Source organism: Stenella coeruleoalba, assembly GCF_951394435.1.
Source record: "Stenella coeruleoalba genome assembly, chromosome: 5".
Lineage (NCBI taxonomy): Eukaryota > Metazoa > Chordata > Mammalia > Artiodactyla > Delphinidae > Stenella > Stenella coeruleoalba.
Window position 1 is genome coordinate 143261742 of NC_137150.1, and position 27741 is coordinate 143289482.

At 50.9% G+C, this 27741-nt stretch overlaps 1 protein-coding gene across 4 annotated transcripts in view; it reads left to right on the forward strand.

The window, feature by feature from the left end:
• Positions 1–27741, forward strand: part of ADARB1 (adenosine deaminase RNA specific B1) — a 115740-nt gene that overhangs the window by 57265 nt on the left and 30734 nt on the right. For all 4 annotated transcript variants that reach the window (XM_079922294.1, XM_079922293.1, XM_079922292.1 and 1 more), the window contains 4 exons: positions 17070–17144; positions 20648–21582; positions 24976–25090; positions 27066–27234. In XM_079922294.1, the coding sequence (XP_079778420.1) occupies positions 17117–17144; positions 20648–21582; positions 24976–25090; positions 27066–27234 (1247 nt within the window). In that variant the 5' untranslated portion in view covers positions 17070–17116. The remainder of the gene's footprint in view (positions 1–17069; positions 17145–20647; positions 21583–24975; positions 25091–27065; positions 27235–27741) is intronic.

A 27741-nucleotide genomic window follows, 5' to 3' on the forward strand; every position in this document is an offset into this window, starting at 1 on the left:
GGTTCGGAACAGTGCCCTGCCGCCTGCCCAGTGTGACCTTGGACAGATCACCTAGCCTCTGCAGCTGGCTGCTTCTCTTCAGAAGGTGGAGGTCCTGATGATACGGCAGCAGCTGAAGCCAAGGTGGCCCTACTGTGGCCTGCACTCTGTCCTCACTTGGTCCCCCCAGCAAGCCTGGGGGCAACCATCGCTGTCACCTCGGAGCCGAGAGGGTGAGAACTTGCCGTGGCCCCAGGCTAGAAGGAGGTAGAGCAGGGCTTCAGCAGGGAGACCTGCTCCGGGCTTTGTGCTGCTGACCCCTGTGCTGTAACCATGGCCATGCTGTACGGCCGTGCAGGTTTCACACTGCACAAAAACGCTTGAATGGCATCCCTGCCGGTTGTGAAACAAGTGGGGGTTGTGTCCAGGCCGCCCCTCGTGCGGTCATTGCAGAGTCTCCTTTACTAAGATTTGGTGACATTTAACTGGAGTGACCAGCGGGCGATGGTCACTCAGTACACTCGTCCTGTGCATGCCGCCTCAGTGGCTGTTCCCTCCCCCAGCTGCCCAGCTGCAGTGCCTTTCCCAGCTCTGTCTACACTCAATACTCAGGACTCACCCACTCTAACCTCTGTGCAGGTGAGTCCCACACCTGAGTCTCCAGCCCAGACCTTCTCCTGCTCTCTAGGCTCAGACCCCGGGTCCCCCAGCATCTTCTGGGGAATCACCTCATCTCCAACTTGGGACATCAGATTGACCTCCTGGTGCCCCCCCCCCCACCCGTCCACAGGCCTCCAATCTCAGCAGCTCTGTCCTTCCGGGCTCTCAGGCCAAAAGCCGGGGCTGTCCTTTCCCTTCTGCCCCAGATCCGAGCTATCAGGAGAACCTGCCTACTGTGCCACTAGGGCGCATCGAGTCTGGTTATGTCTTACCTTGTCCACGGCCATCAGGCTCTGACCATTGGATCTGTTTACAGTGGTCTCCTAACCTGTCTCCCCGCGTCAGCCCTGCCCCACACCTGTCCTTCCCCAGAGGCCAGAGGCCAGGCCCCATGAAAACTCACGGGCAGAGTGAGCCGACCCTGCAGCACTTCTGGCCTCCTGGCGGTTCCTGGGCCGCGCTGGGCTCTGCCTCGGTATCTTCGCCCTCTGTCTCCTTGGGACGCTCTTCCCCGGGGCCTCACGTCAGCCTCCTCAGCGCCTTGCGCTTGGCTTCGTTACCGTCTTCCTGGAGCCGTGCGCTGTCCTCTGCCACGCCAGTCCTTTAACTGCGGTGACGCTCACTGCTGACTGGGTTTCTTTTCCTGTTGGACGTGAGCCCCACGCGAGCCTGTGAACGTCCTCTGTTCACCGACAGAGCCCTGGCCCCGAGGATGGGCCCGGCCCATAGTAGGTGCTTGCTCCCAGTTGGATGAGTGAGTGAATGTTTGCTGTGTTTCTTATTAAGAGATCTTTCGGAGGCACCATGGTATTAAATCAAGTACCATTACAGTTTCCTGTGTGTGGATTATATGTGAATAACTAATGAAGAACTGACTCATTTAGAGACTGTAGAATTCTGATGGAATAAACTCCTTGTTTCCTTCTTGAAAGAGTAGAAAAACAGTTTTCAAGAGTCTTATCCTAAATTAATAGTCCAGGAACATTAAATGTTGGAGTCTTTACTCTAGGACATAGATAAATAGAATTAATTAGGTACCAGGAATGTCAGATGCTAAATGGTGTACAACTGTTTCTGACATTCTCCTGGAATTCAGTAGTTATTAACTTGCATAGATGTGACAGCTGAAGTCCGAAATTGGTGTACCTTTAAATAAAGTTTTCTTTTAGATTACTAACTGTCAATTTAGTGGTTCTAGAAACCATATCTGATGCAGCAAATCATTGTCATTCTGCTGTGAATTTCTTGATTCCCACGAATACAGGTATTCTATTTTTATGCTCCTCTTAAGTAATCCTAAAGGTAGCAGAAAGAAATGGGAAGAAAAAAGAAGAACACGATAGATGCAGAGAGAGGATGTTATTTCACGTGTGGGAACTTCTCGTGGAATGGCTGTAAGATAAGACGCGCTGAGAAAGGCGGTGCTCCGTTAGGCCCCTCCCATCCACGGCCACAGGCGCTGCACCAGGGCGCCACTTGCCTTGTCGTCCCGGTGGGCTCTGACTCACTACGATTGTCAAGAAAGCGGAAAACACGACATTTATTAGGTGAGGAAGATTAACTGTGCATTCGGTCGTGTCATCTGATGAGAAAAAACAAATGATCCCTTTATGAAGTGAAGGCTATATGCACGTAGCTGCCACGTTTACCTGAGTCTTTATACGAATGTAGAGCGGATGTGAAATTGGGCTGTACGATGCGATAGTAGGAAGCCAGCTTGTCCTTGTGTTTCATGGACTGTTCGGTGCTCTTTAGTTAAAAGGAACCTAAACAGACTCGATGTTGTCAAACCAGGCGTCTTGAGAACCGTGCGGCTGTCCCTCCTGCACCCGCGGGGTAGTCGTGAGTGCGTGCCGCAGGTGCCGCGGAGACGCCGGGCCACGTGGCCCACCCCGCAGGACACGGACACCCGTTTGGGTCACAGGAGGGAGGAGGGAGTGAGGAGGCCTTTGGGGGTTTCCATGAGAACAGCAAGGCAGGGCAGAGTAAACCACTTAGGATTGGCCAGTTTGAGTGACCCTGGCAGGCTCTGGGCTATAGCGGTGGTTTCTGGTTGCCTGGTCCCTGCCCGAGTGATCTGGGGCGGGGGCGGGGCAGCAGGGGCCTGGCGGGAGGTTAGATCTCAGTGTGGGCTGTGGCTTGCGTTGCTCCTGCCGAGCCCTCTGTTGTCTCTGCAGATCAGCTCATCCGGGAGGGGCAGTCTCTCCTTCCCAGGGTCTGCAAGGCCCCCAAATGCCAGAGCATCAACAAAGAGAGAATATAGTTAAACTACTTTGCAGTGTGATGTATGGTGTGTCTATGGATGCCACATAGACAGCTACTGTACAGAACCCAGGGGAGCAGAGTTCGAACGACTGCCGCTAGGAGCTGAGCTGCACCTGCAGCTGGGGACGGGTCGGAGGGCGTGCTCTCAGGGTTGCACTCTGGCCCCTCCCCAGGGCGAGCGGTGGGCTCTGTCCCACCAGTGCCCACTGCCTGGAGCCCTGGGGAGGGGTTGTGCGGGGCCACGTCTTCTGTGGAGCACGTCGGACGGGCACACACAAATCTAAGAGTCATAGGAGCTGCTCGATGTGACAAAACGTGGCTCAGGCGCCACGTGCAGTCGTGGTGAAGCCGGCGTTAATTCGTGTGCACCCTTGGAATAATAAGTTGGAAAAGTGATGCTGGCATTACCAGGAAAGGAACGCTTTTTATGCAAGACACGGGCAGTTGTGTGGAGAGAAAGATTTTGACGCGTCGATTAACTTTTCTTTTGCTGAAGGGCTCTGCTACTCACATCCTCCCTGCACACTGACTCCCCCGCAAGACACCCCCGACCTCAGGGCTCTCGGATGCAGTTGCCTTTTGTTCCAAGGGCAGAGACCCCAAGATGTGGGAGAGCATCTACACAGTGTGTCTGGACGAGGGGGGCTGAGGGCTGTGGGCTGTGCTGGGCCAGTCCAAGTGTGGGTCCCGCGCCCTGAGATGTGTGTGCGTGCGTGTGTCTGTGTGCGTACGTGTGTCTGTGTGTGTGCGTGCATGGGTGCGTGCACGCGTGTGTGTGTGTGTATGCGTGTGTGTGTGTGCCCTGCTCTGCACCCCCCAGCGAGCCAGGCTGGGTGGGAAGGGGAGCGTCGTGCCTGCCTGGCACCAGGAGCCCACGTGCAGGTGGGGCCAGCGGCGTCCCCAAGCCGCGGGGTCCTGGGCCTGAGCAGTGCTGCGTGGGAGCGTTACTTTGGGGGGTGTTATTTTGTGAACTGGACTCTTGGTGGTTCTACTTCATTATTTGAAGAACTGTGTATATTCTGGAGACGTTGGGTTTTTTAGGCAGGACTCTGTCTGATGGGGAGATGGTGTCACACACACACACACACCCCGCCCCCGGAGTCATGTCCCTGCCCCTTTGAAGGACTGAGGGCCCCTCCACCTGCGCTTTGAAGAGTGAGCCTGGGACGGGGGAGGAGCCGCCCTCCCACGTGTCCACGCGGGCCATCGCGGCCGCGCGCAGCTCGATGCCTGGCTGAGCGCCCACCCCAGTGGCCGGGGGCTGGGACGGGGCCGGGCTGGCCAGGGCTGGCCCCGCTCATCGCGGGGACGGTGGCCATGGGGACTGTCCTCAGCATCCACCGGTGTGAAAGGAGGCGCAAGAGACGCTCTGAGAGGAAAGGTAACTCCTTTGTCTTTCATCCTGAAGTGCAAATACTGGGCTTCCAACGCAGTGCGGTGTGGGAACGTGTTCTGACCTGCCTGTGAGTTTATCTTGTTGATGCCGGTTACTTCTTGGTTTTTTTTTTTTACATCTTTGTTGGAGTATAATTGCTTTACAGTGGTGTGTTAGTTTCTGCTTTATAACAAAGCGAATCAGTTATACATATACATGTGTTCCCATATCTCTTCCCTCTTGCATCTCCCTCCCTCCCGCCCTCCCTATCCCACCCCTCTAGGTGGTCACAAACCACCCAGCTGATCTCCCTGTGCTATGCGGCTGCTTCCCACTAGCTATCTACCTTACGTTTGGTAGTGTATATATGTCCATGCCTCTCTCTCACTTCGTCCCAGCTTACCCTTCCCCCTCCCCATATCCTCACGTCCATTCTCTAGTAGGTCTGTGTCTTTATTCCTGTCCTGCCCCTAGGTTCTTCACGACATTTTTTTTTCTTAAATTCCATATATATGTGTTAGCATACGGTATTTGTCTTTCTCTTTCTGACTTACTTCACTCTGTATGACAGACTCCAGGTCCATCCCCTTCATTACAAGTAGCTCAATTTCGTTTCTTTTTATGGCTGAGTAATATTCCATTGTATACATGTGCCACATCTCCTTTATCCATTCATCCGATGATGGGCACTTAGGTTGTTTGCTTCTGCTTTCCCTCTAGAGCGCCTCTCTTTTCTTCTGTTGGCATTTCGTAGAGTTTTAGCTAGGGACTCACAGAGGTAGATTTTACAAACATGTCTCTAAACATGTCTAGAAATCACGTTAGCGTCAAGGTTTAATGTATTTTTGAGGAAGACATTTATGAAATCTTTGAAGTGTGTAGCTTTGAGTCTCAGGAGACTTTCCCTCTAGAGACAGATGCTTTGTAATTTCTCCTTTGCTGCCACTCTTCCTTACTGACTGACTTTTCTAACGTCAAAACTACTCTTCATGCTGTGGTAAGACTGTGGCTGCCGCTGTTACGGTGTTTTCCTTTTAAAGACACGGAGAGCAAATTCCTTCCGTTCAACACTCCAGATGATTTCAGTCTTTAATTCAACCTGATGTGTTAAGATCAATATTTTTTTCTTAACACCAGGTTTAAAAGTTGCCTGTGACTATAGAAATCACAAACTACTGGCTTTGGGGTGAATTGTCGCTTTAGGAGGTGTTGAGAGTTTGCTGTCTCCACGTACCATGCGTTAACCAACAGAAAATGTCTGAGGTGCAGAAATGCTCCTGCTGAGGCGATAGCCGGTTGCTTTCCGGGTGCCCCCTCGTTACCCAGCAGCTGACAGGGCTGGAACGGGGTCTTTCTCCAGCACCGCATCTTTGGGGTCTGCTGCGACAGGAGACAGTCATCTCTCCAGGAAAGAAAATGAGCCACGGTTCTCTAGTGTGGCTTCCCAAGAAGAGGAAGAAGAAATTCATTCTGGAGTCAGCAATCTGTGATAAGAGCACGTTGCTCACTGTAACACAGACGCTGGTCCTAATGGAGCTCTGTGTCTAGGAGCGGCGGGGCCTTGTGATGTGTGACCTCTGTGGGCCCCATGCCCACCGTGTGTGTCCAGGACAGAGGCACTGTCCCCAGGGCACGCGGGCGTAGCCTTCTCGGCGCGTCCCCGCTGCTCCCGACCTGCACCTGGTTACAGCGTCGGTGTGTTTGCTCTCCTCAGTCAGGCATGAAAGAGCAAGGTGGCATTAAGACAAGCGGTAGGAAATCAAGACAAAGGCAAAAGCCAAAACTGCAAGAAATTTTCATCCAAATACGCTGAATTTAGACTCGCCACTGTTTTTCCTCCATGGCTTCTCATCACTACACATAAGTTCAGGAAAATTTTGAGAAGTGAACGAACGATTCTGTCATCATTCTGTCGGAACTTATCGTAATTCACATGGTGTGTATTAGTCCCACTGTATACAAATTCTAAGTGTCTTCACATATTCTAGAATCTTACTCTTCAGTAGGAAAATCATTCCCAAGTATGTTGCGGTTTCAGACCAACATCTTGAGAAATTAGCTGTTACGAGATGTAGCGATGCAGCCCCGTGTGTTAAGTGAGCCCTGTTCACGGGACGCTCCTGTGTCTGTAGATTCACTGTGGACGCTGTAAACAGCGTTAGGTATGTGTTAATACACGTTCCTATTTATAACATGCCCTATATTTGAAACTAATAATAATGCCTTTAAAAATTATGAGTATTGTTAGAACTGGCCATCCCATCTATACCAAACTGGGACAGTTTTACAAGATGTGAAATGTAGTCTCTTAGTATTGTATAATTTTAAAGTGCTCCAAATCCTGTGTAAAGACTGGTATGACGTGTGCCTTTTGGAATGGAGTTATGTGTCAGTACAGTGTAGCGGCAGGTTCCTTGGTTTCGGTAGCAATGCGATTGCAGTGATTCTTCGCTGCTCCTGTGGAAGGGTCACTCCCTCCCGCGAGGCAGGGTATTGGCTGTTTACTCTGGGTGAGAGGCACGTGGCTTAGCTTCGTCGTCAGAAAATTACGGTTAGAAGAGAGCAATGTGCAATTTTAATACTGACTGGGACCCCCAGACAGCAGACACTGCTGTCTTGGTAGGTGCTGCCCCCTGAGGCCCAAGGTGGGTCTGGAGCCCAGGTCACACTCCCGGGGACTGTTAGACCAGCCCTCCCCGGGCCCGACCAGTGCAGACGCTGTCGCCTTCTCTCCACTCACGGCACTGCTGCGGAGTTGCGGGACAGTGGGGGGGCGGGATGGGGAACCCAGAAGGCTCCTTCACCCCCCTGCCCCCCACTTTATGAATGTCCTCCTGTATTTTGCGATTAAGGGCTTTCTCAGTGAGTACTTTGTCCTGAGTGTGACGGCACCCTTGTCTGTGCCCAGTCATATGCACACCCTGTGACGGCCACTGTCACTGTGCATGTGCTGCAGTCCAGCTGGGCTGCCCCACGTTTCCAGGATGGAGAAGTGAATGGGGTGTGGGGACCTTTTACAGAAACGGAGGCCCGGACCTGTAGAGGTGAGCCACCTCCGATAGTGCTGGAGGACGGGGCACGGACACCCTGTGCCCTCGAGGAGATGCAGACACACCTGAGGGAGCAGGCAGCTGCCATGCCAGGCCTCCACCTCGCTGGGAGACGCCTCTTGGTGAGGGGCAGAGGGCTGTGGCGGCTGGGGGCCTAGGGCGGGGCGGCATTCGTCCACCCACCTAGCCATTCACCCACCCACCCATCCATCTGTTCATCCACCTGCCTACCTACCCACCCACCCATCCATCCCCCTATCCATTCACCCACCCACCCATTCATCTGTTCATCCACCCACCCACCCATCTACCCACCCATCCACCCATCCATCCATCCACCTAGCCATTCACCCAGCTACGCATCCATCCCCGTAGCCATTTGCCCACCCACCCATTCATCTGTTCATCCACCCACCCACCCATCTGCTCACCCATCCATCCATCCATCCCCCTAGCCATTCACCCACCCATTCATCTGTTTATCCACCCACCCACCCATCTACCCACCCATCCACCCATCCATTCATTCACCCACCCATTCACTCATTCATCCAATCCACCCACCCACCCATCCATCCATTCATGCAACAAGTAGCCATTAGAGCCTTCCGTGTGCCAGCACCAGGGATTTGGGCACCCGTGGGACAGGTGTGGGTGACAGGGTGGCAGTGGCAGAGGGGTAGCTTCAGCTTTCAGGCCTGGAGCTCACTCTGGAATGGGCCACCTGCAGCGCCATTTGGTGGGTGAGGAGGGGGCTTTCTGGGATGCACTGCTGCTGTGCTGTGTATACTAGGAAGGAAGGGATCTTAACCAATCTCTGGCAAGAGTGGGAGACACTGTGTCTGCCAGGAGAGGGCGCAAGTGAGGGAAGTTGCTGACCCCTGGTGGACAGCAGTTACGGATGGAAGGCCCAGGGCTCCCAGAATCTCTTGTGACAGATGTGTGGGTACGTTTCATTGCACTTGTACAGATGGGCTTCCCAGCACAAGTGGGGGCCATGCTCCCTGGGAAGGAGCTCCTTCAGCTGGGGGTGTGTTCCAGGGATGGGCAGGGTCACCCGAGTTTGACAGTTGAGATTCTTAAGAAAATGTGTGGTGTTAGGCTTGTGGAATGTGCTTGAAATACTGTGGGGATTGGCTCAGGTCTTAACGGCGCCTGTTCTTAGCGTGATTACTAGTGTTCATATTGAAAGCACAGCTCACAGTATTCTCTTTTTTCCCTTTCATCCCAGAAAATAAAGTATAATTTTCAAATAAACGGATTTTAATTAGGCCGTGATGAACAGAGCAAGCATGGACCGTATTTCAAATGTGTTGTTTCTCTTCATTCATCTCGAAGGACAGAGTGTGGTTATAAAAATAATGGGGTTTCTGTTTATTAATCTTCACAATAACGTCCTACTGCTCTAAACGACGTCTGCGCCCCACCTATGCATCCCTCCCCTCTTCCCACCCCCTGGCGGCCACTGATCTTTTTACTGTCTCCACAGTTGTGCCTTTTCCGGAACGTCATACGGCTGGAATCATGCAGCCTGTAGCCTTTTCAGATTGGCTCTTTCACTTAGGAACATGCATTCAAGTTTCCTGCATGGCTTTTCTTGACTTGATAGCTCACTTCTCTTTAGCTCTGAACACCGTTCCGTTGTCTGGATGGGCCACAGTCTGTGTGTTCACCTGCTGAAGGACAGCGTGGTTGCTTCCAGGTTTTGTCAGCTGTGGATAAAGCTGCTATAAATACCCACAGGCAGGTTTCTGTGTGGACGTAAGTCTTCAGCTCCTTTAGGTAAATACCAAGGAAAGCGATTGCTGGATCCTATGGTAAGAGTCTGTTTAGTTTTGTAAGAAACCGCCAGACTGTCTTCCCAAGTAGCCACGCCATCTGCGTTCCCACCAGCAGTGATGAGGGTCCCTGTTGCTCTGCAGTCTTGCCAGCGTTTGCTGTTGTCTGTGTTCTAGATTTTCACCGTTCTAATAGGTGTGTAGGGGCATCTGACTGTTGTTTGAAGTTTCGTTTCCCTGATGACAGCTGAGGTGAAGCACCTTATCTGCCACGTGTGTATCTTCTTTGGTGTGGTGTCCGTTCAGGTCTTTGGCCTATTTTCTAATCAAGTTGTTGTCTTCTCATTGTTGAGTTTTAAGAGTTCTTTGTATGTTTTGGATAACAGTCCTTTATCAGCTATTTCTTTTGCAAACATTTTCTCCCTGTCTCTGGCTCGTCTTCTTGTTCTCTTGACCTTGTTTTTCACAGAACAGAAGTTTTTAATTTTACTAAAGTCCAGCTCAGCAATTCTTTTTTTCGTTGATCGTGCCTATGATGTTGTGTCTAAAAAGTCATTGCCAAACCCAAGGTCATCTAGGTTTTCTCCTATGGTATCTTCTAGGAGTTTTACATTTTACATTTAGGTCTGTGATCCATTTTGAGTTAATTTTTGTGTAGTTTGTAAGATCTGTGTCTAGACTCACTTTTTTGCATGTGGGTGACCAGTTGTTCCAGCACCATTTGTTGAAGAGACTATCTTTGCCCTGTTATATTGCCTTTGCTCCTTTGTCAAGGAACAGTTGACGGTATTCACGTGGCTGTGCTTCTGGTCCCTCTGTTCTGTCCCGCTGATCTATTTAGCTCTTCTTTCGCCAGTACCACACTGTCCTGATGACCACAGCCTTATAGTAAGTCTTGAAGTCAGGTACTGTCAGTCCTCCAAATTTGTTCTTCTCCTTCAATACTGTGTCGGCTGCTCTGGGTCGTGGCCTCTTCATATAAACACTGGAATCAGTTAGTTGATTTCCACAGAATACCTTGCTGGGATTTTGATTGGGATTGCATTGAATCTGTAGGTCGAGTTGGGAAGAGCCCAAATCAGCATTATGGAGTCTTTCTATCCATGTACATGGATTTTCTCTCCATTTATTTAGTTCTTTGATTTCTTTCGTCAGAGTTTTGCACTTTTCCTCATATACATCTTGTACCTATTTTGTTAAATTTATACCTAAGTATTTCATTTGGGGGGGTACTAATGTAAATGGTGTTGTGTTTTTTATGTCAAATTCCAGTTCATTGCTTGCATGTAGGAAAGCAATTGACTTTTGTATATTAGCCTTGTATTCTGCAACCTTTCTATAATTGCTTATTAGTTCCAAGAGTTTTTTTGTCGATTACTATGGTTATTTTAATTATTCCATGTTGCATTTCACTAGAAAAAAACATGTGTTTTAAAAGTAATGTTTGAACCTTATTTGCTGTGCACAGTCTGCTGTATCTAGTTCAGTGTGTACAAAATCTCTAAAGGATAACTGAACATCTATTATTTGGATGGTTTCCTAGGAAGGAAACTCTTTCTTTGTAAAATATTATAAATTGAATGTTTTGAATATTTTAATATTAGTTTGTTTAGAAAGCAAAATATTGGAAGCAAAATACAAATCATGAATGCATTCTCTAAACACGCACGATTAAGTTGTTGAATTTCAGGTTATTTTTTTTCAGATTATGTAAGAATTTTATACTTCAGTTACCTTTGTTAAATAAATAATAAAATCATCATTGAGTTTTTTGCTATAGCTGCGAAATTAGTCTCGCCTTTAGCAAGTTGCTTGATTTATAGTAGAGAATTAACATGAAGAATCTTCATTTTAACACTTCGCTCTTTAAAAATTTGTAGTGTATGGCTATTAAAACTGAAACCCTTAACAGTCATTAAGAATATGTAAAACTTTTCTCAAAACCATCCTGTTCGGAGAGTAACATGGATAAAACCCAGTAATAATAGCCAGGAATTTTTGTCAAGTTACTGCTTGTCTTAAACATTTTTTAATCTATAAATTTTTAGTGAATTCCTAAAGATAGCGTTTTTCACCAGCACAACAGAGAATTCATGTTCTGATGCATCCTGAATATTAATAAGTTATGTCCTCTGTATTTTATTCCAGAAAACCTTTTTTTCACCAAGGGAAGGGGAGGACCGTGTGCAGGTTGACGTTTTCACGGTGAGGATGAGGGTGCTGTCGGAAGCGGATAGGATGTTGTATTTTACATGTATATCTACACCTTGGCTTACGTCATGAACATCTACAGTGTGTAAGGAATCAAACAACAGATGACCATTTACCCACCACCACTTAGAAAATAAAGCATTGCCAATCGGGTCATGTCATTGGAAGTCAGACGGGAACCCGTGGGGAACCAAAACAGACACTGACCGAGTGGCACTGGTGGGTCCAGCTTCCTCTTCCTCCGGGGTTTACCCCTTTCCAGGCCCACGTGTTAGAAAGCGCTTTGGTCAGTGGTGTGGGAAGCTGCTCTGTCCTGAGTCTGTCTCCCTGCTCCACAGTCCATGAGCCGCGGGCATGCTTTGCATGCTGGTGCCCCATTCTTTCCAGTCTGGGAGGACCAGCCCCACCTAACTGCTCCTGAGTTCAGAGTTTCTTGACTATTCAAACCTGATGATTTTTCCACATAAGATCAGCTTTTCTAGTTCTATTTTAAAAAAGAAAAGTTGAAATTATAACTGGAATCAAGTTAAACTTAAGTCCCAGGTCTTTCGATGCCAGGTTTAATGGTCTTTTCACGCCTCCCTGCCCCCCCAGTTCCGCTTACTTCTTAATGCTTACGGGACCCTGAAAATGAAGACGGCATTTGAATACTGCTGTCAAGTAAAGCTTTCCTTTACCTGGCCGTTCCTGGAATTTTGTTCCATATGGGATTTTGGATGGGGTTTTCATTCTTATGTGTTTGTAGTCCAGGCCATATGAGGTACGTTTCAGAATGAAAGAAAAATGGTTACATAAAATGCTCTGAAGTGCTTGCATTTGCTCTTTTGCTGTGTTTTATAACCTTCGGTACGAGAGTTGGCACTTGTAGGAGCTGAAAATACTGGCTTCTGCTCTGCAAGAGATTCCTGCCTTCCACTTTTCTTCTTTTTTTTTTTAACATCTTTATTGGAGTATAATTGCTTTACAATGGTGTGTTATTTTCTGCTTTATAACAAAGTGAATCAGTTATACATATACATATGTTCCCATATCTCTTCCCTCTTGCGTCTCCCTCCCTCCCACCCTCCCTATCCCACCCCTCTAGGTGGTCACAAAGCAGCGAGCTGATCTCCCTGTGCTAAGCGGCTGCTTCCCACTAGCTATCTATTTTACGTTTGGTAGTGTATATATGTCCGTGCCACTCTCTCTTGCTTTGTCACAGCTCACCCTTCCCCCTCCCCATATCCTCAAGTCCATTCTCTAGTAGGTCTGTGTCTTTATTCCTGTCTTACCCCTAGGTTCTTCATGACATTTTTTTTCTTAAATTCCATATATATGTGTTAGCATACGGTATTTGTCTTTCTCTTTCTGACTTACCTCACTCTGTATGACAGACTCTAGGTCCATCCACCTCATTACAAATAGCTCAGTTTCGTTTCTTTTTATGGCTGAGTAATATTCCATTGTATATCTGTGTCTGGCTTCCACTTTTAATGTACACGAACCCACCCACACTGTGCACAGCCTGATTATTTTCTACCGTGAGACATTTTCCCTGTCCTTTTTTAGAACTTAAATATGAAAGAGCAGGAAAACGAGGCATGTCCTACAAACCAGGTGAGCTCTGGTGGCGCAGGGTTCTCCTGTGCCCAGACTCCTTGTCACTGTCACGGCAGGCATGGCCTGCTCGTCCCAGACCTTCAGGGAAGCCAGCCTCTCAGCGCACCAGCCACTATATTGTGTGCCTTCTGCCTGCTTTTAAATTGACCTTTTTATTTTGAGAGAACGTACATTCACGTGTAGCTGTAAGAAGCAACACGGGGAGAGCGGTGTTCCCTTTACACAGCGCACTGTCACAGCCGGGGTGCCTCCCCACCCGCAGCCGCTACTCTGCTCTCCATTTCTACAGTTTTCTCGTTTCAAGAATGTTACACAGTTGACCCTTGAACAGCACGGGGGTTGGAGTGCCGACGCGAGGAGCAGTCGGAAACCCGTGTAACTGGTAGTCGGCCCACTGTATCCTCATCCTTGGACTCCGCCAACCTCAGGCCATGCAGTGGGGTAGGTCGTGCTCAGTGAAAAAAAATCTGTGTCTCAGTGACCCACGCAGTTCAAACCCGTTGCTCAAGGATCACCTTTGTATACGTGGGCTGTAACGTATGTAACCTTTGGGCTTGGCTTTTTCACTCAGCCCGAGTCTCTGGAGATCCATCCAGGTTACTGCGTGTGTCAATAGTTTGTTGCTTCTCATTGTCGCATGGTGCTCCATGGTGTGGACGGTCCACAGTGTGTCACCTGCTGAAGGGCACTGGGTTGTCTCTGGTTTGGGGCTGTTGTGAATAAAGTTGCTATCAACGTTCCTGTATACGTTTTCTATGTGAACGTAAGTCTTCATTTCTCTGGAATAAATGCCCATGTTTAGTTTTAAGAAACCACCAGACTGCTTCCCAGAGTGGCTGCACCATTTTACGTCCCCACCAGCGGCGTGTGAGTGATCCAGTTTCTCCCCATCCTCGCTGGCCCTTGGGTTGTCATTATTTTAGCCATTCTCGTAGGTGTGTGGTGGAATCTCACGTGGCTTTAAGTCCCATTTCCCTAGTGGCTAATGAGGATGACCATCCTTTCCCGCGGGAACATCCATCTGTGTGCGTTCTTTGGTGAAATGTCTCTCTCTAACGGGAGCGTGTGTTTTATGGTTGAGTTTCTTGTATGTTTTGTTTGTGATGTGGTTTTCAGATATTTGCTCACAGTCCATAGCTTGTCTTCTCATCTTCGTAACAGGGTCTTCAGCAGAGCAAGAGGTTTCTAATTCCGATGGGCTCCAGTTCATCATTTTTCCCTTTTGTGGACTGTGCTTTTAGTGGCTAGTCCGCACGCTCTTTGCCGAGTGCTGGTCCCACGGGTGTCCTCCTACGATCCTTGTAAACGCCTTGTAGTTTCATGCTTTACGTTAATAAGCCCATGGTCCATTCCAGGTGAATGTGTGCATGGGGTGTGAGCTCTAGGTGCCCGGCTGCCCAGCACTGTCTGTTGACAAGGCTGTCCTTCCTTCATTGCGTTGCTTGTGCACCCTTGTCAGCAATGAGCGGGTGTTCTGTGGGGGCCTGTCTCTGGGTCCTCTGTTTCGTTCTGCGTGGTCTGCCTGTCTGTCTTGATGACTCGGACTTCATAGGCAGTGTTGAGATCAGTCACTGACTCCTCCCACTTCGTTTTTATGATGGCTGCTTTAAAATTTTCTCAGGTGATGCTGATGTCTCTGGGTCGGCGTCAGTTGTCTTTTTCCATTCGGTTTGAGATCTTCCTGGCTCTCAGCGTGATGAGTGATTTTTGATTGAAACCTGGACATATTATGTTACAAGAACCTGAGTCTTACTTGGACCTCTACTTCAGCTGGCTTTCTCTTACAGCCCTCTGTTGGGGAGGGGAGACGCCGCCTCATCGCTGCCGGACGGGGGTGCATGTCCAGGTTCCCTGGCCTCCACTGGCACTGCTGGGTGGTGGCCTCCTGTGACACCCGCAGTGGGGAGGGGGCAGGCGCCTGGGTACCGCCAGGTGGGGTGGAAGTCCAGGCTCTCCGCCTGTTCTCCCTGACTCTGCATTGCTGGGGGCGGGGAGGGGGTCGTCACAGCCCAGAGGGAATGAGACGCGAGGCTCCCCCACCCCCTGTCCTTGCTGGATGGGAGGCTGGGGTCTGGCTGAATAGGGCAGTTTGGTCTGTCAGGTTCCTGTCCTGCTGGGAGGTCCTCTCCTGGTCCCTTGGCCAGAGAGACAGTTCTCGTTGGGTGTTTTGGTCTGCCCATTGGTGTTTCCAGGCTGCCGGCTTCTTCAACTCCAAGCCTGGGATAATGATGCAAAAAGAAGGCGTAAGGGACTCACCGCCACACCGTCCCCGGGTCCCCTGCTGTTCTGCCGCCTCCCCTCCGCCTCCCGAGCCTCCTCGTGCTTGCGTGTCTGTGCCACCCGGGGTTTTCAGTTGGGCTAAACGGGGGACGTTCCCTCTGTCTTCCCGCCACACGAGCCCCTTCGCCTGCTCTGAAGCCAGCTCTCAGCCAGCAAGAACAGGGTGCTCTGGACAGCTTGAGTGGTTGCTTCCAGAACTGATAACTGAGCTTCTCAGAAGCGCCTTCCGAGTGCCTTTCTCACACAGCCTCTGTGCTTCCCGCGTGCTGTACCTGTGCATGGTCTTCACGGTGTGTCCCACCCCCTCTCCTCCAGGACCAGCTTAACCATCACACGCCCTGACCGTGACCGAGAGGACCCTTGGAGCACCTGCATCTCACTGAGGGCATGGGGCGGCCTGGCACTCGTGCCCATTCCAGACCTCAAGGAAATTACTTTCATTGAAACTGTTCCCTAGTGGACATATTAAAACACACACCGATACAGAACAGTGTGGTGAGCCTGAGTGCCCACAGGCAGCGCCAGGCTCACCAGCCGTGGCCCCTCGGTTTCACCCGTATCTACTTCTACCCACCACGTGGGATCATCTTATAATAGTAAATCCCGGATATCATTTCGTCTGTGAATATTTCAGTATACATCACTAAAAGTTAAGCACTGTTTCCACACCTAAAATGACTGAAAGCTATTCCTCAATACAATCAGCTATCCAGACAATATTTTAATTGAAATTTCTCAATTGCAGAGTCAGTCTGATTCATTTTAGGTTCTTGTAATATCCAGTACTGTGCTTTTCATATAATAAACTTTCAGAAATTTATGTTGAAGTAATTCATCAATATAAAATGTTAATGCTGTAAACACTGTCTGGAACACTTTCTTAAATAAACGAGTCTAAATAAAAACTCATTTAACTTTTAACTCATTTAACTGTATGTTCACCAGATATACAGTGAGAGTTAATGTCATTAACAAATGATTGTCACGGAAACTATTTTGCATACATGTTATATGAGAGAGATGTGTAAGGTATAAGTACGAGTTAGCACATGTTAGTCACCATTTGCTTAAAAGCAATACATTGGCCTCTTAACTGATTTATAATATAAATTTAATTTCTATAAAAAAAGTGTGACTGCAAAACTTGCAGATCTTTTTCCTCAGTGGCAGTTTGACAGGATTCTTTATTACAGATCATATGTTAGTACAGTCCTGCAAAGTACAGCCAAGGTATTTAGGAAGAGGAAACTCGTAAATTTGTTAATAATTATATAATTGCAATAATTGTTCTTTGAGGATTTCTTGTGGTTTCTCCTGACAACAGAATAATAAGTTATACGTGGCTAAGAAATTAGATCCGATTTGAACAATTATGTGCTTTTTAGTTTCGTCCATGTGACGCTGCTCAGTCCAGGTGAAGGGGAGGAGTAGGGCGAAGGCTGTGGCGTGTTCTTCCACAGCTTTATTTTAGAACCCAAACCGAAGTCTCCCCAGAACAGAGATCAGGTGGCAGACGGGCGGGGGTTCTGTTTGGGGTCTGTCTTGAGGAGAGATGGCTTTCTGAGATTAAGTGTGTCACCCTTCCCTTGGTTCGGAGCTCTCCATGGTCCTGACCCCTGGAATCCAGGCCGTCCTCCCGCAGCGTGGCCCGAAATCTTCCCTGCCATGGTACCCGCCGCCCGCCCCCCCCCAACAGCAGAGTCCTGGCCGGGATCCTCGGGGGGACGCTGGGGGTCCTGTACCATGCTGAAGAGGTGGGAGAATGTTCTGTCCAGAGGGCAGACCTAACCGTCCTTGTTCTGCGATTTTTTCCACAGAGGCGACGTCCCTCGTATGACTGGTACACTCAGTGTCATTTTCTTGCTCTTTCAGACAGGAACAGTCTCCGCCGGTCAAGAAACCCTCACAAGTATTTTGCCATGGATGTAGAAGATGAAGAGAACATGAGTAAGACCTGGGCCTATCACGTAGTATCAAGCGGCTGATTTTCTATTAAAAGCTTAGTGCTGTAAATTTGTTGAATGGGACCCGCTTGGGGAGGGTGATTCTTTTCCTTCGATACAGACTGTTAACGGTGGCATGTGTTTAATTCTCATGTAATCTCTACAGTAGGTATCGGTGTCTGCTGTGGGCGTTTGTCCGGATTTTCATTCCTTGCTGTCGTCCTGGGGTCCTGATGCACATGCCCGGAAGGGGGGGCTTGCCTCCAGGCGCACGTGTCATAAGGCCGCATGGCTTCGTGCTCTGTCACCGCATGGTTCTCATGATCATGGTCCGATTTCCATCGTGTAAATCTGAGACAACCTTTGAGATTGGTCATCTGGGGTGACGGTGCATAAAATCTTCCCTTCAGATATGGTGGGTTGTCCGTGCGTTTTGAAGGAAGGGGACTCGCATGAGTCTGTTGATCTTGTTTCCAAAGACTTTGACGGGCCGTCGGGCCGGCGTGGCCTGAAACCCCTTTCCACACTGCCCTCTGGGATGGAGGGGCCGGAGGGGCAGAGAGCCTCAGCTTTCCCCCTCTCGACATTGTTCATAGATGTTCGTAGATGAAGAGTTCAGTGAATATACTTCTCTATTCTGTTTTGTCTTTAATCCCGGATAGCAGAGCATTTGCATAAGGTTAAATGCTCCCACAGAAGTTGGGAGCTTTCGGTAGGGAAATCACAACAGAGACATCAGTGTTCTGGTATGTGTGTAATGTGCATTGTTACTTGTCCGTGTTGAGAGGTCCCGGGAAGAACCCACAGGCGTGAGTGACGAACGGTCACCGAGGATGAGGATACATCCACCACTTTCCCTCGGCCTCACCCAGAACCCACACCCGAGGCCTCGGAGTTGGCTTGTCTGCACGCAGGAGCCAGGGGTTCTGCTCCACGAGTGTGGTGGGTGCCGTGGAGTTGCTGGGTCTTTGCTGGGTGACCCCGCAGTCGTGTGCCGTCAGGCTGGAGGCCATTCCTGGGACGCAAGTGTGAGAAGACGTGACCAGGCGTGGTTTCAGTCCATGTGGCAGCGCCTCCTCCCGGGGCCTCTGGCTGCCCGTGGTGCCGCCCCCAGCACAGCTGCTCTTGGGGTCTTCAGAACCCAGCCTGTGTTCTCAGGGGTCAGCCCACTCCCCACTCCCGTTGTCACCCACGGCGCTGGTCATCAGGTATGGGAGGAAATGTCACAGTGTGTGTAGGGGTATAACTATCCCCAGACTGATCCGGTAGTCTCTTGCCGAGATAAAGAATCCTTCTGAATACATTTTCTGGAAAGATAAAGGTTGGTTCTAGTGCTGAAACTTTGAAATGCCAGTCCTGTATTTTCTATCATTTTGAAAGCGATGAAAAATTTTCATCATGGTTAATATTCACATTTATGAGATAAAGTAGCATGATATGGAAAGCGAAAACATCTATTGAAGAAGAGTTATGGTAGTGGGAGGTCTTTCTCCAATTTTAGTGTTTTATTTTCCTTTACATAGTAGCATTTTTAGTAAAGTAGAACATGAACCGTATTTCCATGCTTCTGGAGCAAATAAGAACTTAGAGTCTATGTGAACTGTCTGATAGAAAGTGTATTTTTCTATAATCAATATGGATCATTTTTATTTTTTAAAAGAAAGCATTTGTTTGTTCCAGAGATTATAAACATTTGATTAAACGCATGTCAGGATATGTTTATCATGATCTGACTTCTGTTCAGCGGTAACGTCAGAACTAAGCAGTCATGGAGCGTGTGATGTTCTTGCTTTGTCAATCTCAATTCTGTCCTGCCCCACCCTTTCTAACCTTTTGTTTCCCTTGAGCACCGAAAGGAGTAACCTATTGAGCTTTTGCTGGAGGATGTTATAAATGAAAATTTAGTGTCCATTCCGTCAGCTTTGTCAACTGGGAGAAGTGGTGTGTGTCAGGAGTACGTAGGAGGCATGAAGTCTGTAGGGAAAGTGTGGCCATCTCCCAACCTCTGCCACGGTGTGGTGGCAGTCTTCCCGTGGCCCGTGTTTAAACCAGGGCTGTTCTCACATCTCAGCTGAGTGGTGACAGCCCTGGGAATCTGAGAGCTTGAACTGTGGGGACTGGCAGCCGGTGACCCAGACTTGCTGCCACGTTAAGCCCCTCCCATGGGTAGGGCCGATGAGCGCTTTCACTGTTTTTCTCAGTTTCCTTAGCATAGTCAGAATCTACTTTCACCTTATGTAGTAGAAACGGGCCGAGGGCCACCGTATTGGGGTACTTGGAAACTGGCTTACAATTGTGAAAAATATTTCCGTTGCTTAAAAGGCTTACGTGGATCCTCAAAAATTAGTGGTAGGTCTTCAAGTACATTCATGTCAACAGTATTGTGAGGTCCTGTGATAGTTACCCCTGAGCTTCCTGCGGCCAACAGCGTGTGCAAACTAACCAGGAAAACAAGGAGTTACTTCTTTTTCTGTTTTTAAAAAAGCTTTATCTGATCAACTTAAAGGGGAGAATGAATGCGTTTTTATTCCCCTTTTTACAATTAAAATCATATTTACTTTGCCATGAACTTTTAGAGTTCTAAAATTATCTTTATTAATTGTAAAAGTAAACTACCTTTAAATGGTAGGATTGCTAAATTATTCTGTAAATCCATCAAATATTTGTTTTTCTAAAAAAGACAAAGATGCCACCTTCAGTTGGGAAGTTAAGAGAGCGGTGGCCGTCTGCAGTGTCAGTCTTCCTGTCTTGCCTTGCATATTTTTTTCTATCATGGGAGGTATTAAGGATTCAGAGGCAGATCAGTCCCCATACATAATGAGAAAATGTTAAATGAAACTAGAAGTGAAGCTGTATCCTTCAAAAGAATTTCTAAAAGGCCAGAATACTTCACACAAGCAGTTTTCTAAGATCCACGAACCAGAACCAAATAACTGCACGTATTAATTGCATACTTTAAACCTGAAGAACTAAGTAACTTGTGGATGCGTGTTTTAAATAATGTCTTCTTTTCTGGGAAAGGCTGCAATTGAAAGCCCAACATGAGTCTAGTATGAGAGTAGATGGCATTGAAAAGGAAGAAAATGCCAAAATAAAGTGTCCATTGGTCGATACTGATATTAGATTTATTAATGTAAGGTCTTTCTGGGTTAGTTTATCATCCCACATTTTGATAAACTTGAATAAAATTCCTCTAGATGCTTCGGAATATTCTCGTAGAAAAAGATGACTTAAAAATTCACCTTTTAATGCAAAAGCAGTCCGTGATACTAAATAGAAACAAGATTAGTTATTATTTCTCAGAACGTCAAATTCCTCCAGTTATGCCAGTTTAGGTGGGTAGCTCTGTGGCTAAACGCACAGCTCCACACGTATGCAGCCAGGAACAGACTGTATAAGCACACATCACTTAACCAGTTACAAAGGGCGATAAAGGAATCTATAAATTTTGCATTTACAAGATCCTGCAACGAAGGCGTTGTAAGTTACTCTTTCTGGGCACCGCAGGTTCGAGCAGCACAGATGTTAAGGAAAACTGCAGTCTGGACGGCGCGCCCCCCAAGGACGGCAGCGCCCCGGGGCCTGGCGAGGGCGCCCCGCTCTCCAACGGGGGTGGCGGGGGCGCCGGCAGGAAGCGGGCCCTGGACGAGAGCAGCAATGGCCACTCCAAGTTCCGCCTGAAGAAGCGGAGGAGGGCGCCGGGGCCCGCGCTGCCCAAGAACGCGCTGATGCAGCTCAACGAGATCAAGCCTGGCCTGCAGTACACGCTGCTGTCGCAGACGGGACCCGTGCACGCCCCCCTCTTCGTCATGTCTGTCGAGGTCAACGGGCAGGTCTTCGAGGGCTCCGGCCCCACGAAGAAGAAGGCCAAGCTGCACGCGGCCGAGAAGGCCTTGCGCTCCTTCGTCCAGTTTCCCAACGCCTCTGAGGCCCACCTGGCCATGGGCCGGAGCCTGTCCGCCAATGCAGACTTCACGTCCGACCAGGCCGACTTCCCCGACGCGCTCTTCAACGGCTTCGAGACCCCGGACAGGCCGGATGTGCCCTTCTACCTGGGCGCCAATGGCGACGACTCCTTCAGCTCGAGTGGGGACCTCAGCCTGGCTGCGTCTCCCGTGCCTGCCGGCCTGGCCCAGCCACCCCTCCCCGTGCCCCCGCCGTTCCCACCCCCGAGCGGGAAGAACCCCGTGATGATCTTGAACGAGCTGCGCCCGGGACTGAAGTACGACTTCCTCTCGGAGAGCGGGGAGAGCCACGCCAAAAACTTCGTCCTGTCTGTGGTCGTGGACGGGCAGTTCTTCGAGGGCTCGGGGAGGAGCAAAAAGCTCGCCAAGGCCCGGGCCGCGCAGTCCGCCCTGGCTACTGTCTTTAACTTGCGCCTGGACCAGACCCCGTCTCGCCAGCCTGTCCCCAGCGAGGGCCTCCAGCTGCACTCGCCACAGGTGAGGAAAGCCGCCCGAGCGCGGCTGCGTGTTGCTCACGCTTTTAGACGGGGTGCGGTTGCCGTGGTCACTGGTGTCTTCTCGTCGCTCTGTCCTCAGCACGGGGAGGTCCTGGTAAGTCCGGCTGCCGGGCGGCCTTCCCGTGCCTGTGCCGGCTGTGTGGCCGCTGTGAAGCCCAGCCAGGGCCGTCAGGTGAAGCCCAGCCAGGGCCGTCAGGTGCGGTGTGGTCAGTGCCGCCCACGGCGGGTGGGCCGAGGTGCCCTCCCTTGCCGCCTGCCCCTGTGGCGACCACAGCCCACGGCGGCCTGTCGCGGAGGAGACGGGAGGGGAGGGGAGGGCCGGAGCCCTGGCATCTTGCCCCAGCTCAGTGGGGTCCCCCCTCCGTGTCTCACCTGGGACCCAGGTACAGGACAGGTGAGGCTGGCGGGTCAGCAGCTGAAACCCAAGTCTGGGTCAATACCAGCGCCTCGCGGATCCTGTCCAGGCAGAGGCCGAGCTGCAGCGGCGGCGAGCACACGTCAGAAGGGCCGGGGCGTCAGGGCCTCTGCAAGCGCTCCAGAGCCCGCCGGGTGCCTGGGGGTCTCGGCACCTGGAGTTCCCCAAGGGGTCCCTGTGGCTCCCCTGCTCAGCCGGAGGCGGGCACCCCTCCTAGTCTGGTCTTGGACAGGGCGAGAAGGGGGAATATCAGGGTGAAATTTCAGGGTGGGCTCTGAGGAGAAGGAAGGAGGAAATGATGTTTAGTTGTCATCTCAACACCCTAGAACTCTTCGGTTATTTATTGCTTCTTTTCCTGGAAATCCAAAATTATTCCGGTCTATTGTAAAAATGTTTCTTTCAGGGAGAAAGTCTGACCCTCTTCTCTATTTCTTTCTGTCAAAATATTATTCACTTTGAAGATAAACACTGATCTGAGGAGAAAAAATGAAGGACTCCGAATTGACAGGACAGCCCACATTCCCTCAGGAAGCTCGGCTTCCGTCTTGCCTTTCTGTGACCTTGTGCAGTTGTCACCCGAGAGGACCAGTAGTTCTCGGTTTTAAAAAAACGAAATTTATTTTCTTTCGCTTAAAGCAACCGAATACAGCATCAGTATAAAGTAACATATTCAAAGGATTTCGCTGATTTTTTCTACTCTTTGAGCCAAGTAACCGCTTCCCGTGTATTAACTCCTTGTTAATATTATTCATAAGAACCATTAGTCCATTTACCGTTTTACACATCGGTGGCACTAGTTCCCAAGGGATTTTTATTTTCAGGTTTACTGTTTGTTAGAGTATTTCAGCCCGAGCCACGGTGGCCCTGTCTTCCCTTCCCATTGGCAGTCATGTGAAGAGACTGGACTCGTCAAATGCCGTGACCCCCGCTGCTTGGTTCTGCGTGGGTGACACCCCGGGGGGGGCGGGGAGGCGGGCGGAGGTCTGCGTGTGCGTGTGCGTGGGTGTGTGCGCGTGCGCTGGCAGCCTACCTCTACCCGGGCTGTTATGTCAGTGGGGAGCAGTGACCAGAGCCCTGGCTGGTGGAGCCTTGCCCGGGAGGGGCCGTCTCCGCCCTGCCCAGGTGGCCTCTGTGGCCCAGGCCAGCCAGGTCTGGGAAGGTGGAACCGTCTCTCCCCCCGCCCGAGCCCGCCCCGCTCACAGGGCCCCCAGGTGGCTGCCAGCCCCCGAGCGGTACCTCAGGAAGTAGTCGTGTCCTCGTCGCAGGACCTGTGCCGGCCTCCAGAGGGTCAGTCCTTACTCTTCCCCTGGGAATTTCCAGACGTATGGTCTAGAGGGGGTGAAACGTCGTGCTGTCTTGCGGGTGGAATCCTGGAAGGGCGTGGGTTGGCCATCCCTGGTCTCAGGACTTTTTGCCTCCATGGCGTTCACGGCGGCATCAGAGGGTTTAAAATCAGACAGCGTTGCCCGCATGGTGTGTGCAGGGCGGTCTGTCAGTGAACTTGGTGGACGTGGCTGGGCCGAGCTGTCCCGCGGGGCCCAGCCTCGAGCTGACTTTGAGCGCATGTGCCTTGTTATCATATCTGCCCCGAATCTAGAGGGAGATGTCGGTGCAAGTGCCCGACTCCACGCTTTCCTGCTTTGCTCTGAGTTCGGAGCCCCGCCTCACCCTGCATGGAGCGGCCTCTGTTTCCTCTGGCTTCCCCTTCCCTCCTGCTGCTCTTTTCCCACCGGAGGGCGTCGTCCCATCGTGTGATTGCACGTCCTGACTTTCTGTCCGTGGCCTCGCTGCCTCTCCTGCCTGCACACCTCCGCCCTCTGTGCCTCTGTCTAGGGTGCAGAGTGGGGCCCCGTCCCTGCTCTTCTGGCCACACTCTGTGCCCTTGGCCTTGAGCACCGCCTCCGGGGGCTTGTTGCTGGTGCAGTGGCAGGTGAAAGCATCCTGATGACTCTTCTTCCCAGAGAGGCCACCGTTTAGGACAGGTGGCTTATCTGTTCATTTGGGAGTATTTAATTGAGGGCCCAGCTGGGGACTCCAGACCAGCGTGAGCTGGTGGGATGTGGGTCCCGCGTGGCTCCTGGCACACACCTCCCATCAGGCATCGTTTCCCAGAACACCGAGGGTCCGTTCTATCCAAGATGAATCATAAGCTGTGAAGTAGGACCGTGTCCGAAATCTCACCGATGTGTTCGCTTCTGAGAAGCACTCCCTTCGGTCCAGTGGCTCCCTGGCCTGGAAATGCACCGCGAGAAGTCTTCTAAAATCACGTTACACTTGCCCTGTACGAGTGTAGCCTCTGGTGCATTCTGGTGTCACTCGATCTAAGTGACAAATGCCCTTACGGGCTCTAAGCGGTGCTGGTTTCTGAGTGACTGGGCCACGGTAATTAGTTTTAGATGTTGAAATCACTGAGACACACATGGACTGGGCGCCTTTGGGAGGGAGGTGCTGTGAGCTTAGTGATCCTGCAATGTGACCGCCCTTCAGACCTCCCCTTTCTCTTCCCACGTGTCCCCCATGGGGCCTCGCCAGCCCTGAGCTGACTGGGCCGCACCTCCTGTGATCTCACTTCTTCCCGAAGCCCTGCCCCTCGGGGGCTGTGGCCGCGGGACTCGGAGCCGCAGAGGGTGGGAGGGGGGTGACCAGGCGGGCGCTCTCGCCTCTGGGCCTGGGTCCCTCCCCCGGGGCAGGACTGTTGTGAGGAGGCCTCACCTGCTCAGGTGCTGGCTCCCATGCGGTCGGGCTCCAGACTGTCCTTCTGCAGAGACCCTCGCACGCCCCTTGGGCGTCTGTTTCCAAGGAATGTCTGGGAGGAAAAATTGTGTGCGCGTGCATACACACACACACACACACACACACACACACACACTCGTTTGCCAGACTTACCTTTGTGGTTCCAGAGGAGAGGCCCCGGAACGTGGCCCCAAGGGGAGCACTAAACCCCTGCTTGGTCCGCAGGTCTTAGCCGATGCCGTGGCGCGCCTGGTTCTGGAGAAGTTTGGGGACCTGACGGACAACTTCGCCGCCCCCCACGCACGCAGGAAAGTTCTTGCTGGAATCGTCATGACAACAGGTAACCATGTTGGCGGTGTGTCCACCTGCCTGTTTTCATGCTTAATAAAGGTGAAATGCTTTCAGTCTAGAAAAATCTCTGTGACACCAGCAGGAGGTCACTTTTTCATTCTCCTTCAGAATGTTTACCATGTGCAAATAGAGGAACTGTGCTTATATTCTTCCCCTACAGGTTCATCTTTTTAACCTAAGGTTTTCATCTGGAGAAAGAGTCCTGTATTAATATTTAATCCCTGTAATCTTATGTGAATGGCCTTGATCGACCCTGGAAACCTGCAGGAGAGCTGTTAGTTCTTACTTCACTTGGAAGTAGGACTTAATCTGATTTATCCGTTAATGTTAACGCTGCCAGATAAGTTTGTGTGTGACTTTTACGGGGGAGAGAGGAAGCCCTGGCAAGAATAGAAGATCTGTGGGGGTAAAGCACGCTTTGGGGTAGCAGAAGAAGCCCTGTTAAATTTGTGTCTAAGTCCCCAGCAGCGAAGGGAACCCTCCCTGAGTTCTCTTGCCACATCCCAGGAGTGAGCCCGCCGGGCAGCGTCTCCGTGGATCCCTCCTGGGAACGGGAAAGCACGGCCTCGGCCAGTGCCTGCATCTTTGGGTGGCCGGAGGACCCTCTGCTCCTTGGGGCTGAGTCTGGGGCTGTCCCTTTCTTCTCGGGGCATCTGCTCAGCCCAGCTGGCCAAGCCTGGCCTGCCGTGTGTAGGAAGCCAGCCAGAGGCCAGAGAGGGGGCGGCGGGGGTGGTTATCTGTCTACACCCGGCGGGCAGGGGCAACCCCAGCTCCCATGGGGCGACTGCCCGTCCCTGTCTCCTGAGACGTGGTTCACCTCTGATCGTGGACAGGACCCGATTCTGTGACCCTCAGCGCTGACCACGCTCTGTGCCCTAGAGGACAGGATCTCATTTTCTTGCTGTGTCTTTACCTTGGCACGGCTGAGAGCTGTCTGACGGGTAGGATGAATGCTCTGAGCAGTAACTTGGGTTTCAGTGTTTGTTCCGATGTGAGCTGCCTGTATTTTGTCCCTCTGCTCCCTCCATCTCCTTGCTGTCATCCTGTACACACGTAGAGGTGAATGCGTGTGCCGCTGGATGACGTAGCTTCCTAAGCAAGGCGCTGCCCTTCCCGGTGACGGGAGCGAGCGAGCCTGTGGTTTTTCATCCAGGTGTTTTAACCGCCTCAGAAGGGGCACGTTACCTCGTGGGGGCATTTTGCCCCATAGTGTGTGTTGCACTTGGGACCCTCCGCTCGAAGCCACGGTTTACGCCTGAAGGCAGCACCACACTGCGCGTGGCATGTGGTCCTGACGTCAGGGGACCTGGTTCAAATCCCCAGGCCGACTTTGATGGCCCTGTGCCTCAGTCCCCACACCTGCAAATGGAGACAGTGGTGGGATGGGCCTCGGAGGACATGGGACGGAAGTGAGGTACCTTCCCCGACAGGCCACGCGCAGGACCTGCACCCGTCGTACGTGGTCTGTCTGTCGACACCTGCACATCAGAGTGGTGGCTCCCGAGGTTCCCCAGTGCTGACGGCTGCACTCACTCCCCGTGCAGTTAAACGGGGCCAGACCGCCAGACAGCCCCCTGCATGACTCCTGGGCCCCCGGGGTGAGTGTCAGGCAGTCCTCCCAGGCTCTGCAGTGCTTTGATGTTACTCCCAGGATTCATTACCAGGCCAGTCTGTCTACCTCTACACAGTGCTCCCCCGTGTCCACTGGGGAGTGTTGAAGAAGAGACTAGTGTGTTCCAGGTGAAGTAACTTTCCAAGTAGAATCTTTACACGCAAGAGTGGGGAGGGTCACCCTCCCAGAATGTGCAAAGCAAGGCTCGGGGGGCCCGTTAGCAGCGCCCAGGTGAGGGTCAGTGGCAGGGTGTGAAAACGAGCTGACGTCTCCCGGGTCAGTCCCTGGGAATGCGGGTCCAGCCCGGGCGTGGCAAGGAATAGCGAGGAACGATTTCTCTTCTGTTTTTCAGGCACAGATGTGAAGGATGCCAAGGTGATCAGTGTTTCCACAGGAACAAAGTGTATTAACGGCGAGTACATGAGTGATCGTGGCCTTGCGCTGAACGACTGCCACGCAGAAATCATATCTCGAAGATCCTTGCTTAGATTTCTTTACGCACAACTTGAGCTTTACTTAAAGTAAGTTTAGCAAGTAAATAAGTAAAGGAAGCTGTTTTTTTTTTTTTAATTGTCCTCTCATCAGAATATTTTGCAACACTTTCCACTGCTTCTGTAAGCACTGAAAAATTCTCAACCTAGTAACTTTCTGGGTAACAGTGAGGTTGGATCCCATTTCCCCGTGAAGCTGAATTATAACACACACACTTGCATGTACATACACGCCTCACGTGTGGTCAGGGGGGCCATGTCTGTGTTTCAGACCTCGAGCTTTCATTTTATGCAGAAGTAAGTGCTGGGGAGGTGGGCAGTGCTGCCCCAGTCACTGTGCCCGGAACAGCTGACCGTGGACCTGACTGCTTCTCGCCACAGGCCACATCGGACACGCTTCCTTTCTGTTCTGAGGTCATGAATGAGGAGGAGAGGTTACTTGCGTATTGATGGCCTGTCCCATTGGTGAGCAGACAGGAACTGTGCTAATTATCATTAACATATAAAATAAATACCCCAGTCCAAGCTTATCATACC